This window comes from Triticum urartu, chromosome 7 (genome assembly GCF_003073215.2).
Source record: "Triticum urartu cultivar G1812 chromosome 7, Tu2.1, whole genome shotgun sequence".
Lineage (NCBI taxonomy): Eukaryota > Viridiplantae > Streptophyta > Magnoliopsida > Poales > Poaceae > Triticum > Triticum urartu.
In genome coordinates, this window is record NC_053028.1 from 622067124 (window position 1) to 622080786 (window position 13663).

Below are 13663 nucleotides of genomic sequence, written 5' to 3' on the forward strand. Positions count from 1 at the left end.
CGCGGCTATATATGGGGTCTGCTAGAGATGCTTTTAGTGGAGGAAGCGGAAGGATTGGCTCTCCTGTCCGGTTTGCAGGAGTTAGCAAAAAAATCAATATGGATATTTATATTGATAGATACATTTGTTTGGGTGACAAGTAATAAGTAATATGGATCCGAGGGAGTAGCTGTCTTTTTAATTATGAAGGATGTAATGGTTAGCTACGTGCCACAGCACGAACGGACGGGAGGAGCACCAATACCAGCAGATTCCTCAGCAACATGGCTCATGGAAAAGCACAAGCTCCTCGTGGAAAGCGTTAGCCGAGGCCGAAAGTCACAAACGTTTCCTTCTCACACTTGGCCCTGCGTTCTCATCATGGATGGCGTGCTCTGTGCTTTGTGGTTGGGAAAGACACAAACTCTATTCCATTCGAAACGCACAAATCATTGATAAAATACTGTAAAAAACATAAAATTTAAATACTTACATTTGATAAGGATAAACAAACGAACATCACGATTTCAGTACAACCCCCAAAGGAAGGGAAACTATGCCTGAAAACACTGATCACACAATACTTCAGAGTTGACATGCGTATAGGTCATCCAGAATTCAGACACCATTTTCTCGAGACATCAACTGCGGTGTTATATTACAGCATAACAGGTAGAGCTACAGATAACGACACGGTCTTCTACGGAAGACATATCCCCAGCACGAGGCCGTCGTCGTTACCACCAGAGCAAAACATCAGGAAACGAAAAAAATAAACACAATACCCACTAGATCGACTGGACATGCCTCCTATTGCAGATACCACGGGTGCGGGTGTAAGGTGGTGTGAGATGTACATTACATGGTCTGTTTATCCTGCCTCAGTTGTGGACGTCGCCCTTCCGTTTCGTGGTGGTGCTTCGGGGCCGAGCTGACCTGTTGTTGGTCCTTGGCAGCTGCCTGTCCTCCTGCTCTTGCTTGGCGTCTAACATCTCCGATGAGACATCCATGGTGGTTTCTGGCCATGGTGTGCGCTTGGCGGGAACAACTACTTCCAAAGGTGGCTCAATCACCCACCTGCAAAGGAAGAACTTAAGTTATTAAAGCCTAAAAAAGGATAATTTTAACTTACTCCCTCCATCCATCTATATAAGGCCTAATCCCAAATTTCATTTTTCCATCTATACAAGGCCAAATGAGCTAACCGATGTGTCTCCCTTTTAATTCTCTCTTGCAAATCGTGCGTGGTCCATTCCTTGTGAAAATTCGCTGGCCGCCACATTGATTTGTTTGCATGCATAACGCCACCATATTTTCAAGGGAGCAGCGAGCTCTATCTTTCAGCCAATGCATGCATCATTTGAGGAGTTATGATTGGGCATGCATGTAGAGAAGGGAAGAGATAAATTTGCATGCGGGGGATTAAGTGAGGGAGGCCAGTGGCTAGGCATTTAAAAGAGGCCGCGTGCAAGATTAACACGGGACCCAAAATCTGGTTTGCCTGCGGTTTGGTTGGTCAAATACTACTCCCAAAATCTGCTCCTCCTTCTATGCACATGCCTTGGTATGAGAGATTCAAAAGTTAGGCTCTATATAGATGGAAGGAGGGAGTAGGTAATTACAGCCTAAAGAAGAAGAAAATTGAGCATATGCTTAATACAGAAGAGAAGGAAAAATCTAAAAAAAAACAAATCTGATAATCATAGTTGATAGGTTAGCAGAATCTTATATTTGACTGCAATGAAATCCAGAGTTTTTCTCAAGACCTTTTATTCCTCAAGTCTCTCAGAAGGAGGGCTCTCTATGGCACATAGTTTTTGAAACGAAGACTAACACGAGGAATGGGTCTTTTCTTCCGCCTAACTGATTTGAGAAAATGTTCTTAAACGGTTAAACCATTTAATTTGACAATGTTAAACTACATGACAACGTAGGGTCCAAAATTTAACAACTTGTGTTGATAATGATATATTGAAACATTCTTTGTTCTAACATTGCCATATGGCACCATGCCAGTGGAAGAGGTCAATCTCAAATATTTACATAAAAATATATTGCAGCTATGAAATACTTTATTTTACACTGGCTCTAATGCGTGCCAAATAACTGGTGGCTAAAAAATGAATTGCACACATGCTACTTTGCGGAACTGTTGGTGCAACCTGCGTTGAGCAATTTCACTAAAGTGGAGAGTCAAAACTATAGTAGTAGAACACTCGATGTAACAGGGACATTCCGCGAAGAGAAACAGCCTTTGTTAGGAAATACAGAATGCAAGATAGCACTTTAGCGTAAATGTATGTCAAATTGTAAAACAGAATGAAGTTCCTTTCCGAAACTAGTATGAAAAGGATAGAGCTCTCGATCCCAAAGATTACTTTAACAGTATTACAAGCACAACACATAAAAAATCCTAGACCAGAATGGAACTCTTAGACAAGACAGGCTAGAGGCTGGGCAATATTGGCTATTCTAACTGGGTTTTTAAAGATTTTTCATTTACAAAATCACATGTAACGAATCTGACACCACTCAGCCCAACATAACCATACTAAATATGGGCAGTGGTGCAGCCAGGAAAGTTTTGGAGCCTGGGCAATATAGCAGGATTAACTATCTGGGTGTCCACGATACAGTGACAAATTGTTAAAATCGATTCAACAACCAAGCACATCACTCGGACTTGATCAGCTGCCGCTTGTGGGCTGGGCCTAGCAGCCCTGAAAAATAAATCCCTCCTACATTCCTGAGACAGCCGCCAGCCCACCTCTGCCTGGAGAAGAAGAATTCTCCAGACTAACCAGGGAGCCCTGATAAGTGCCCATGCCGGAGGTACGTGGTGGCTGTGCCCCTGGAAATGGCAGTTCTGTTGCTAGATCAAACATAATTGACGTTTAAGTTCCATGGTAACTGCAATATAGTTGGCTTAGGTCATGTTTTCATGGTGTACCCTTCAAATAGTGGGACTGGGCTCGTAACTACTAAGTCTGGTCAGGCCTAATTAACAGGAAGGGTTCTCTATGATCTGTGGTTGCATGAGGTGTTTAAAATATTGGATAAAAGGTGAAGTATCCTATAGAACATCACAATACTTTCTGATAAGAATCAGAAAAATTAAAATGACCAGCAACGCATAACAAAAACAGGGTCTAAAACGAAATCTTACCCTTGTGGAAACTTGCTGTCGGCCCGGGCTTCAACACGGAGCCACCACAGTAGGACCTTCTTCCCACAGTTTCCCAACGGCTCAACATAGGACGCATCATTCAGGAGAGTAAGAGGATTTTCAATCTCTTCCCCATTCTCCCCCACAGCATCAAGGTCCTTCACCCAATCAGGCTTGCCCTCTGCCTCCTTCCACAGCATTCTCGAGTTCATCACAAACCCAGCCCACTCCAAACCCTTCGGTAGCACCGGCGCTGCCTCGCCAACCACCGTGGCGGTCTTCCCAGAGAACGGCAATGTGTTGAATGTGTGCCATCCAGCCAAATGCCCGGAAGAGTTGCAGGCAGGACCCTGGACTGGAAGTGGCATGTTCTTCTTGTCCTCTTCGGTAAGGCGTGGCTGCTCTGCTGTTCCGGTGTGTGCAAGGATACCCACAGACACGGCGGCCATCCACTGGACCTTCTGCACCTCATCGAACAGCTCCATGCTATGCACGTTGCTGTCATCTGCAAACACAACCACACCGTCCATCTTCCTCTCCCGGATCACCCTACATGTCAGGAGCAAACCAATCATCATCAGTAACAAGTCAGCTTACACCCTCTGTTACAGGCAGGCAGGCTATCTGGCTATGAGTGGGAGGAAGTAGGGAAGTGTGCGCATACCGTAGGGCGTGGAGACGCATGCGGTTCTCAGTGGCATGGCGGTCGGCCCATTCGAGGGGCATTTTTTCCGGGAAGGGGACGTGGACGAAGGTGAGACTGGAGCGCGCAAGCATGGCCGCGGTGGCGTTGGTGACGCCGCCGGCCTCGACGACGATCCAGGTGAGCGGGTAGGGCACGTTGCGGAGCGAGTGGAGGAGGCCGGTGAGGTGGAGCGCCTGGAAGGCGCGCGAGTAGGTCGGGGTGACGACGAGCACCTGGCGCGGCTCCCTGACGCCGTACCAGCGGCGCTGCTCCTCCTGCACGCGCTCCATGATCCGGTGCGCCCGCATGACCTCGACGGGGTCGGGGTGCGGCCAGGGGCGGATCCGAATCCCGTGGCGGCCGACCACGACGTGGCTCTGCGTGCTCCCGGCGGCCTCCTCCAGCGCGGCGGCGGTGAGGTTGTCCGGGTTGGACGGCGGCGGGTTGCCCGCGGCGGCGAAGGAGAGGGTGAAGGTGTTGGTGGTGGTGGTGGTGGTGGTCGTGGTGGTGGTGGTGGTGGTGATGGCGCGGAGCACGGCCGACTTGTTGTTGGAGGTGGCGGCGTAGAGCGCGCTGCTGGAGAAGAGCAGGAAGAAGAGGAGCCTGGAGAAGCGGAAGCCGAGGAAGAGCGAGATGAGGCAGCAGAGCGCGTGCAGCAGGAACCAGAAGGTGGAGGAGGAGGCGGTCCGCCCGCCCGCGCCCGCGCCCGCGCCGACGCCGTCGGGGCCCCCCGCGCCCTCGGCCCCGCTGACCGAGGAGCGCGCCGCCGACGCCGCCGCCGAGCGCCGCAGCTGGCTCTGCGGCAGCAACTGCTTCATCATCGCCGCCGCGGCCGGATCTGGCGGACTCCCTCTGCCACCGCCGCCGCCGACGCCGACTCCGAGTCCCGTGAATCGATCGTCGGTGGGTGGATGGTCCGCGGCGATAGGTTTTGAGGGGGGAGGGGAACACGGGAGGGGGGGAGGGAGGTAGGTGGTGGGTGGAGAAGTGCGGTGCACGAAACTGCGGGTGCGGTGGCCTGGCTATCGTTGGTCAGGTGTGGAAGAAAAAGGGGGGAGGGGATGGGATGGGTTTGGTGCCGGACGGGGACGGAGGCGTGAGGGAGGGAGGCCGAGCCCGGGCGCGTCGGGTCGGGGTTGGGGAGGGGAAGCCGGGCGGAAGGGGTCGGGCCGGACCGGGCCGGCGGGCGGGCGGGTCGTCAGCGTTTCCACGCGTGTTCGGCGGGTCCATTTTTCCTCTCTACCTGCTTTGTACGAGTACGGTTTATATATTTTTTTTGGCACCATGTTTGCTTACTTTTATATACTTTTTGGCACCATGTTTTCTTTTCTTTCTAGCGTGTTGGGCGGCCACTTTGTCTTTTCCAAAAAATATCTCCCGTACATTTTAAACATTTCTTGCTTATATATAGTGCTACTATAATAGTATATTCCAACGTTTTTTTGTTTCTACAATGATGATTGACGCGGGCTGCACCTGCGGGGGTCGGCTTGGACCAGGCTGCCGGTGCCAACCGTGTTTGACTTGCGAGCAGAAAGCGCAGTGTCGGTTTGGGCGACTTGCTTACGACTCGTTTGCTGGTTTAACATTGTTTTCTACTAGAAGAAGAAAATACGGCAGACTCGCCGGCTAGAGGCGATTTTTTTCATTTGTTTGGTCGAAAGCTCCCCACCTAGAATTTCTTATTGCCCTTCTTTTATTCTTGAGTGGCAGTGGCAAGATCGACATGGAGGGCCATGAGACAGGACAATATTTTTCTATGTTTTGCATGACAATCATTCTCTTGACTTCGGAATGCAGCCTAGCTGTGCCCTTCCCCCCTCCACATGTCAGGCAGAGGAGAGAGAGAAGGAAGGTGTGCTAAGACAAGGATGAGGGAAACCGTCTGGGCCATCGGATCCCGATCCTATGGTCAAAAATGCCCGTTGCCGAAATGAAAAATAGTTTGACAGCCCCGAAAGGTAAAACACGAAGCTGCATTTAGTCTCCACAAGCGCGAAGCACATTTTCTGCATCGCTCGTTAGAGATAATAACCCCATAAGCGAAGAAGCAGGTGCGCACCCAAACTGTGCCCATGAAAAGGTGATCTCTTATCCACCAAAACAAAATTGATACCACTTCCACATGGAGCAAAACAGGAGGGCTGCTGCCCAGAAAGGGGCCTCAAGCACACGGCACGCACGGTGGTCCAGCACTCTTCATGGGTAGCCAGTTGACTGGATCGCACCAGCAAAGCATTCAAGCTGTTCCTCGGAACGAATAGACAATCATCTCAAGGATCAGTACGGCCACCATACCATCCATCCCATATTCCGAACTCTCTCCATGCCATTACAACAAAGGCGTTCTCCAGCGAACAACTGAGCAATTGCTTCTGGCTCTTATTCATACAGTTACACAACAATGGGTACAGTGTAGCAATAAATACCCTACTAGACTGGCAGCCGCAACTCTATGGGCACCCACCGCCATCCACGCCTGACACGCCGAAGCCGGTCTTCGGATCATGATGTCTGCTCACTCGTAAGGGTTCCTGAAGTTCTTGAGCAGCTCCGGGATGTCGTACCCGAGCATGTCGTCCACCGCCTGGATCATCTTGGGCTTCACCTTCTCGAACCTGTCGATGCTGTACCCGCCCAATGCTTCTCTGAAGTGCTCCACATAAGGGAAATCCCCCGCGGGGAGATGGTGTTCCCTTTGCACCTGTTCCAACAGACATCAGTTATTATTAGTTCAGCGTTAATATTATTAATGAAGGAAGTGTGCGAAGCAGAAGTTCAGACAGTCAGCAAACCGCAATCAGCTCTTATTGCAGGTTAAAACTGCAATTTTAAAGCCAGTGTTGGTTTGGCAAGTAAGTATTCTTTGGTATATTGGCATCATACAGTGTTACTCCCTCCGTAAGAAATATAAGAGCATTTAGATCACTACTGTATGATGCCAATATACCAAAAGCAATCACGTGGGCAAAGAACATCTGCTATGAACTCATAAACATAGGATTCCATCTTAACAGAAGCAAGGGTCATCATATCCTTACAATGTGCAACAGTTGTGGACTGGCTACAAAGTTAGAGAGACGAACAAAATACACACCTTTGCAAACTCGCCTTCCAAATTGTCTATAAGTTTCTGCTGGGCTTTAGCTTTCCCCATCATCGTAGGCATCTGATTCTTTAGATGCCCAATTATGTAAGCATGTATCTTGGCAGCTCTAGCACGTTTGACGAATTCATTGATCTGTACATATATACCAGTGTGTTAATTGTGGCGGAAAAAAGAACAGGAGACCGGGACTTAAAAAGAACACAAACGGTGAAAAAACTTACCCTGCGGTCACAAGCTTTCTTTGGTATATCTTTTAGATCAGAAAGGAGATCATCCTGCTCTTTCTCAAATAGTTCCTTTCCGATTGGGCCAACAGCTGATTCCTTTACTGGTTTATCATTGAACGATCTGCATGTCGATTCCTAAAGTGACTTTATTGTTTCAATATGCTGGGTTGACCCAGTCATTACCATTTACATACACAAGATTCAGATATTTTTGCTTAAGTGATTCAAAGTATGCTAAACACTCCACTGAGATAAATAAAAGGACCATCTATGAGACTTATAGTAATATTCAATCTAGTGTTTTGACAAGATTATAAATCGAGAGTAATATGTAGCAAAACTACAATACATTTGACTATATGAGTGGAACAAAGTAAATGAGAGCATGGGTGGTTACCCAATATAAACGCGGGACACCTCAGGGGTATTCAATACTTTACCAAGAGACCACATAAGTGCACCATACACTCTCATAAGCTGCAGGTAAAAAACTGTTATGTACAGAAAATAAAGCAAATAAACACCACAGGTCATGCAGAGAGGACAATGAATACCTACCTGTTGAGTGTCAATTTGGTCGGCCTTGTTTAGAACTACACGTATTTTGTCATCATGTCCACGTAAAGATCCGATGACACGTTTAAACTCATCGCTGATATCAAGCTTATGAGGATCAAACAGAAGCAGGATAAGGTCACACTTGGCAGCAAACCATGATGTAACACCTGTGAATTCATAACTACGTTGTGTCCGTTGCTTTTCACCAGAAAGAACACCAGGTGTGTCGACAAACGTGATATGCTCTAGTAGCTTCAAGGTACAAGGTAGGTATCAGTGTCCAGATAATCATGTGCCTTCTACATGCATAAAAATAAAAGCTTACTGGATGTGGCATCTGAGAGCATTCGAACTTGGACAAAAACGAAGTCCCAAATGTTGTGAGACCACTAAAAGGCATATCTGCTTGAACAGCTAAAGTATTCCCAGGGATAGTCCTTTCATCAGGTCCTGACTGGTAAGAGGAAGAATATTAACAGGACTACTGAAGAAACTACAGGGAGAAACAAGTAAAGCACTGTACAATTGTACATTAATATACTATCTGGGATGTGGACATGTGGCCAATTCTGTTTACATTGCACCAGCATCTAATATAAGTTGCAACAACTGAAAAAATGAATCAATAGTGTCTATAGCAATTTAACCTCACTTACAATCTCCACAAGCAGGAATAAGTACAAAATCTAGAAGAGAAGGGCCTGAAGTTAATCTTGACTACTGGGCACATGTTTACACTTCTTGTATACTAGCTAACAAAGCCTTGAGAAACCAGCAGCCAATATCAATGACATACTCTAAACAATAATGCTTGCTCGGTGATCCAGAGGAAAGTTTCACAAAAGCTGGCACATAATGCTAATCAATGAAGCACTGTGCCAAATAGATAAGCTAGGTAAGTACCATCACAAGCCACCAACAGTCCGACATACAATCAATAGTCGGGTAAGAATCTAACAGAAATCAGCCACTAATGCATGAAGAGTTGTAGAGTTTAGAAAACCATGTACTGGACATAAACTCTTCCAGTTGTTTGCAATAAACTTCCTTTCAGAAATCATATCTGGGGTAATATTTTTGGTCCACCTAGTATTCCTACAAATAGAAGACTTAAGAATGCCTGAAGTTTACCATGACAACAACAAATCTGTCGGTTGTCGGCTCCGGACCAATATGGGCACCTGCAAAATTGCAAACAGAAGAATTAATTGTCAGTTTTTCCCATAGTATGTTATGAAATTAAACCCGGAAACTACAGGAAATACATGTGCTAAGTACATAACCTGGATAGCTTGTTTTTAGCAGATGCTTGATGAAAGTAGTTTTTCCTGTAGAATATTGACCTAAGAGCATAACCATTGGCTTTGCATCAAAATCACTATTTGTCTGCAAAATGGAGAATTATTTTATACTTAAGTAGCTTATTTAAAGGTAATGCTACAAGGAGATAACATTAGGGAGAAATATGAACGCATAAAAAGTGAATTTAGTAATCATTTTCGACTCATATAGAAAGCAGATACAGACAATACAAGTACTTACCAGTAACGGGGACACAAAATCATTGAATTTGTATGTAACTTCCAAAGGCTTCAATTTTTCGATGTACAGCCTTTTTAAACCATCAATGACAGAAGTAACAGCAGTCAGGGGTATCTGTATGGAAAACACCATAACCAAGGTAAGCAACTAAGCATAAATGATATATGTGTCACTGAGGAAATCAGTATCATTTGATAGAAAATCGCTTGCTTTGCCACATGCCTTACTATTTAACTTAATAGCACGCAAGTCTGCAATGTCTAATAACCAGAAGAAAAACTAAATGCCTTGGTTCATAAAGCACAATCAATCAAAGGTTCTCTATGGTGTCTCAGCACATTCTGTGGGATAACTGAGGTATGCTTCAGCAAAATTAAGTGTAACCTTATGTGTTCAAGTTCATTAACTGAAGCTTTGATTGAAATGGATAGGAAATTGCCTTAAAATGAACCATGATTCATCACAGCAACAGTCTAAACATATATTAAGTTCTACTTGGTTGGGTACAGCAGAGCTGCATGCATAAATGACTTGAGTTTGATGTATTGTTCCCTTTATTAGAAAATGATTGACATATCAAGAAATTTTAGCATTTTGTTAAACCTTCCTTTTATGTTAGTTAAAACCTCGATTATTTGTCCTAATCAGCTGAATTTCAACATCAAGAGCTGTCTCTCTATAAATTGTTTTGTACAAATTATAGCATTTCCATGGAAAGAAGCCCTGCTGAAAAATAATAGTAGATACCTACATTCAAACTCTGAAATTAACAGGGCCCCTGTATTATCGCTTTGAAGTACATATCAAAGCTTTACCCCACCTCATAACTAATGTGTGGAGAACATGTACCGCAGAGCAAACTCTCAAAGTATACTTATTCATTCAAAACAGCAAAGTTATATGCTATCCAACAACGAACATGTTGGAAATGAAACTTTCTAACATTTCGCAAGAGCTTGAAGTGACACATATAATACTTCAACTCAACAAACAAAATATAACGGAAGAACATGAGCACTACCTTCTTGGATGACTTAGAGTTGAACCAATGGTTAGTAGAAGGTCCTTGTGCCTGAGGAAATCCTACACAAAATTAAAAAACTGCTTGTTATATTTCTCCTGCGGGGATGAATTCACGCTTAAGGTTCAATCCTTACCATCCATATCCTGATCGACCCTCTTTGCCAGATGCTTGGATTTCTGAATAGCAGTTATCATCCCTCTCACAGGTCAGTGGAATGAAACAAAAATCACAGGTAAATACTAAAGAACGCAGCGTCAAGGCATAGCAGACTTACGGCAAGTTGAGCATCCAAACCCTCCATCACTGGGGGATTGAAGCTGATTAGATCTGTCAAATATGAGCGTGAACCAATTAGCACTCAACGAATAATAAGTAATCAACAGAGCTGATTTGGTGGCTAGCAACAACCTTCGCGCTGAAGGCTGTCCTGGGATATCTCGTTCCCCGCCTGCGCCAGAGAGACGAGCTGCCCAATCGCAACAAGCCCGTCACAAATCGATAACAGCAAAAACCTTCTAGCGGCAGCACAGTGGTACAATGAACAATGAAATGTCGTCCGATAGCGAGGCAAACCTGCATCGCCGTGATGAACTCGCCGAAGCCGAGGTACCCCAGCCGCTTGGAGTCGGCGATGGCCCAGACCTTTTAGAAGAAACGCGACACGGTTCCGCATTAGAGGTCAAATCGACAGCTCCATCTACAGTACTACTAGCGCGAGACGAGGCGGGGTGCCTACCTGCTTGAGGTCGGCGCGGGGGAGGCTGGACATGGCGAAGAACCTGATGGCGTCGGGGCCGGTGATGCGGCCGTCGCCATCTGCGAAGAGCAGAGCGGTGAGGGGGGCGATCGAATCGAATCGCGAGCAGGAAGCAGAAGGGGATCGATTACTGGGGATTAGAGGAGGGGAATGGGAGGCGGGGATCGGACCTGAGTCGGCGAGGGCGAACCAGTCGCGGTAGATCTTCTGGTGCTCCTTGGAGCAGCTGCTCGCCGGGTGCTGCCCCCCGATCTCCATGGCTCCCCTCCCCTCCCGCCTCGGTCGCCGCGGGCTCTGCAGCTTGGGGAAAGGGAAAGCAAAAGGTAAAACCCTACTGCGACGCGAGGCTACCGCCACGCCGGGGACGTGGCGGCTGCTGTGCGGTGAGGTGGCACAACAGCGAGTTCAAAAATGGCTTTTACTGCTCGCAGGGGTTGAGATTGATTGACTGGAGTGGAGTTTGGCTCGAACCCACGCGGCGACGACGCGGTGGGCGGTGGCGTTGCTGCTGCTGCCGCGCTGCCCGACTCCGTCGCTAACGAACTCGCGAGGTTGGGCCGGATCCCACATGCATTTTCCGCATCAAAGGCATCGGCAAGCAATCCAAACAATTCGAAAAATAAAAAATGTAAATATATTATTGCACGTGCGTTGCGATGATATATAAATATTTTACTACATTAATCCGTGATTTATCTACATTAGTGATTGTGAAAATAATGTTTATCAAATCATGCCATATCCACGATTTGCCTACCTAAATAAATTATATTCCCTTCGATCCATAATAACTGTGGCAGTTTTCAACGAAAACATTCTTTTTATAATCACTTACTTGTAAAAACTTATTGGCTTGTCAAAGAAAATATCATTGTAAGCGAAGACGGAAGAAGACGGAACTGCAGCAAGCTACAGCCACCGAACGTATGCCATTTACCGGAAATCCGGCGCCACTGCACCCAGGAAGAATCAGCGGACATACGATGATCACCGGACGTCCGGCACCCCACGAGGCACGAGCCACTGGACATATGGTACTCACCGGACGTCCGGTACCTGAGTGTGTGCAGACGTGGCCTTTGGCCTCTTTCCCACTTACCCCTTCATGACTAGCACTATAAATAGATCTCCCCCTCATTATTTGTGGCCTTTGGCCTGTGGCCTTATGCTATTGTGAAGCATGGCAGGGCCATTTTATTATTATGTTTTGATGGAGCCTTGTGCTACCAGTTACTCCATGATTCTATTTGTTTAGAACAAGGTTAGAAGAAATAGTTTACTAAGAAGGATAAGCAGTTACTCCTAGAAACTTCATGGAGTAATTCTGATTTACAACATGTTCACGTTCTAGAACCAAGTTACTCCTAGGATTACAACATGTTCATAGCCTTGCCTATCAATATTTTGATTCTTTTTTATGGAGCATTGTGCTACTAGGTGCTAGTAACATGAGTAACATGTTTGTTTGCAAAACTACTCCTTCTAATGCAATGGCATTAACAGCTTTACTCTTTCTAAACAAAGATTACAACATGCAATCTCTTTCTAAACAAACTACTCCTTCTTTCGTTTCCTTTCCTTTCTTGTGTGTGTTGCTCTAGTGACCAGCTATGACTTCCAAGGTTTCCTGGTAGAGTTTACCACCAGCTCTGAGAGCCCTAGACAACCTTCCTTCCCTATGCATTCTATCTTTGTTCAGGTGGGGGATCTTATCCCATGCCTCCTTCATCTTTCATAACTTCCACCAAGATTGACTTCAGAGTTATGAACACCATCAGTTCCTTGGTAGTGTTTGGTGCACTTTCAAGTGTTAAGGACTGAATAAAACTGAAGAAGCAATGGTCCAACGTATTCATATCAGGTGAATTTGCAGGTTGCCACAACAACCTGAAGTCTAGCAATGTATCTGCTATAGTTGCTAGAAAAGTTGGATCATTAGTCACGTACATGATTCCTATATCATCTTCGAGCCATTGGGCCTCAATAGCTAGAATTACCTTCTCACAAAGATATTCCGTCATCACATCAATGTTAACTAGCACTAACATGGTCTGTCTATCCTTGTTTTTGGACTTTCGTGGTGTACCTGTTTCCTTGACAAATGCCCATACTCTTATCTTTCCATCAAAAGTTTGAAAACCACCCGCGTCAAACCTTGGCCTGGTTGATACGTCTCCAACATATCTACTTTTCCTAACACTTTTCCTCTTGTTTTGGACTCTAATTTGCATGATTTGAATGAAACTAACCCCGGACTGACGCTGTTTTCAGCAGAACTACCATGGTGTTGTTTTTGTGCAGAAATAAAAGTTCTCGGAATGGAACGAAACTTTGTGAGGAATTTTTATATAAGATATAAGAATTTCTGGAGCCAAGACCTACCTAAGGGGGCACCTGGGTGGGCACAACCCACCAGGGCGCGCCCAGGTGGGTTGTCCCCACCTGGTGGCCCCGCAGACCCTGAAACCGACGCTATAAACTCCTATTTTTCAGAAAAAATCAGGAAGAAAGAATTGTCGCGATCCACGAGACGGAGCCGCCGTCACCTCCTGTTCTTCGTCGGGAGGCTAGATCTGGAGTCCGTTTGGGGCTCCGGAGAGGGGGATCTTCGTTCTT

The 13663-nt window shown here is 46.1% G+C and overlaps 2 protein-coding genes across 2 annotated transcripts; both read right to left on the reverse strand.

The window, feature by feature from the left end:
* Nucleotides 1-454: 454 nt before the first annotated feature.
* On the reverse strand, nt 455-4860 carry LOC125523864 (probable beta-1,4-xylosyltransferase IRX14). The gene is made up of 3 exons (XM_048688928.1): nt 3810-4860; nt 3146-3694; nt 455-1056 (listed from the first exon to the last, which is right to left on the reverse strand). Exons 1-3 carry the CDS (start codon nt 4649-4651, stop codon nt 861-863), a joined length of 1587 nt encoding a protein of 528 aa, XP_048544885.1. The 5' UTR covers nt 4652-4860; the 3' UTR covers nt 455-860.
* Nucleotides 4861-6139: 1279 nt separating this feature from the next.
* LOC125519120 (EH domain-containing protein 1-like) lies at nt 6140-11492 on the reverse strand. The gene is made up of 16 exons (XM_048683999.1): nt 11218-11492; nt 11027-11106; nt 10864-10932; nt 10699-10756; nt 10565-10617; nt 10424-10466; nt 10288-10349; nt 9267-9380; nt 9008-9110; nt 8856-8905; nt 8050-8178; nt 7725-7976; nt 7564-7643; nt 7161-7287; nt 6928-7071; nt 6140-6534 (listed from the first exon to the last, which is right to left on the reverse strand). The coding sequence occupies exons 1-16, from the start codon at nt 11303-11305 to the stop codon at nt 6349-6351; spliced, it is 1638 nt and encodes a 545-aa protein (XP_048539956.1). The 5' UTR covers nt 11306-11492; the 3' UTR covers nt 6140-6348.
* Nucleotides 11493-13663: the final 2171 nt, after the last annotated feature.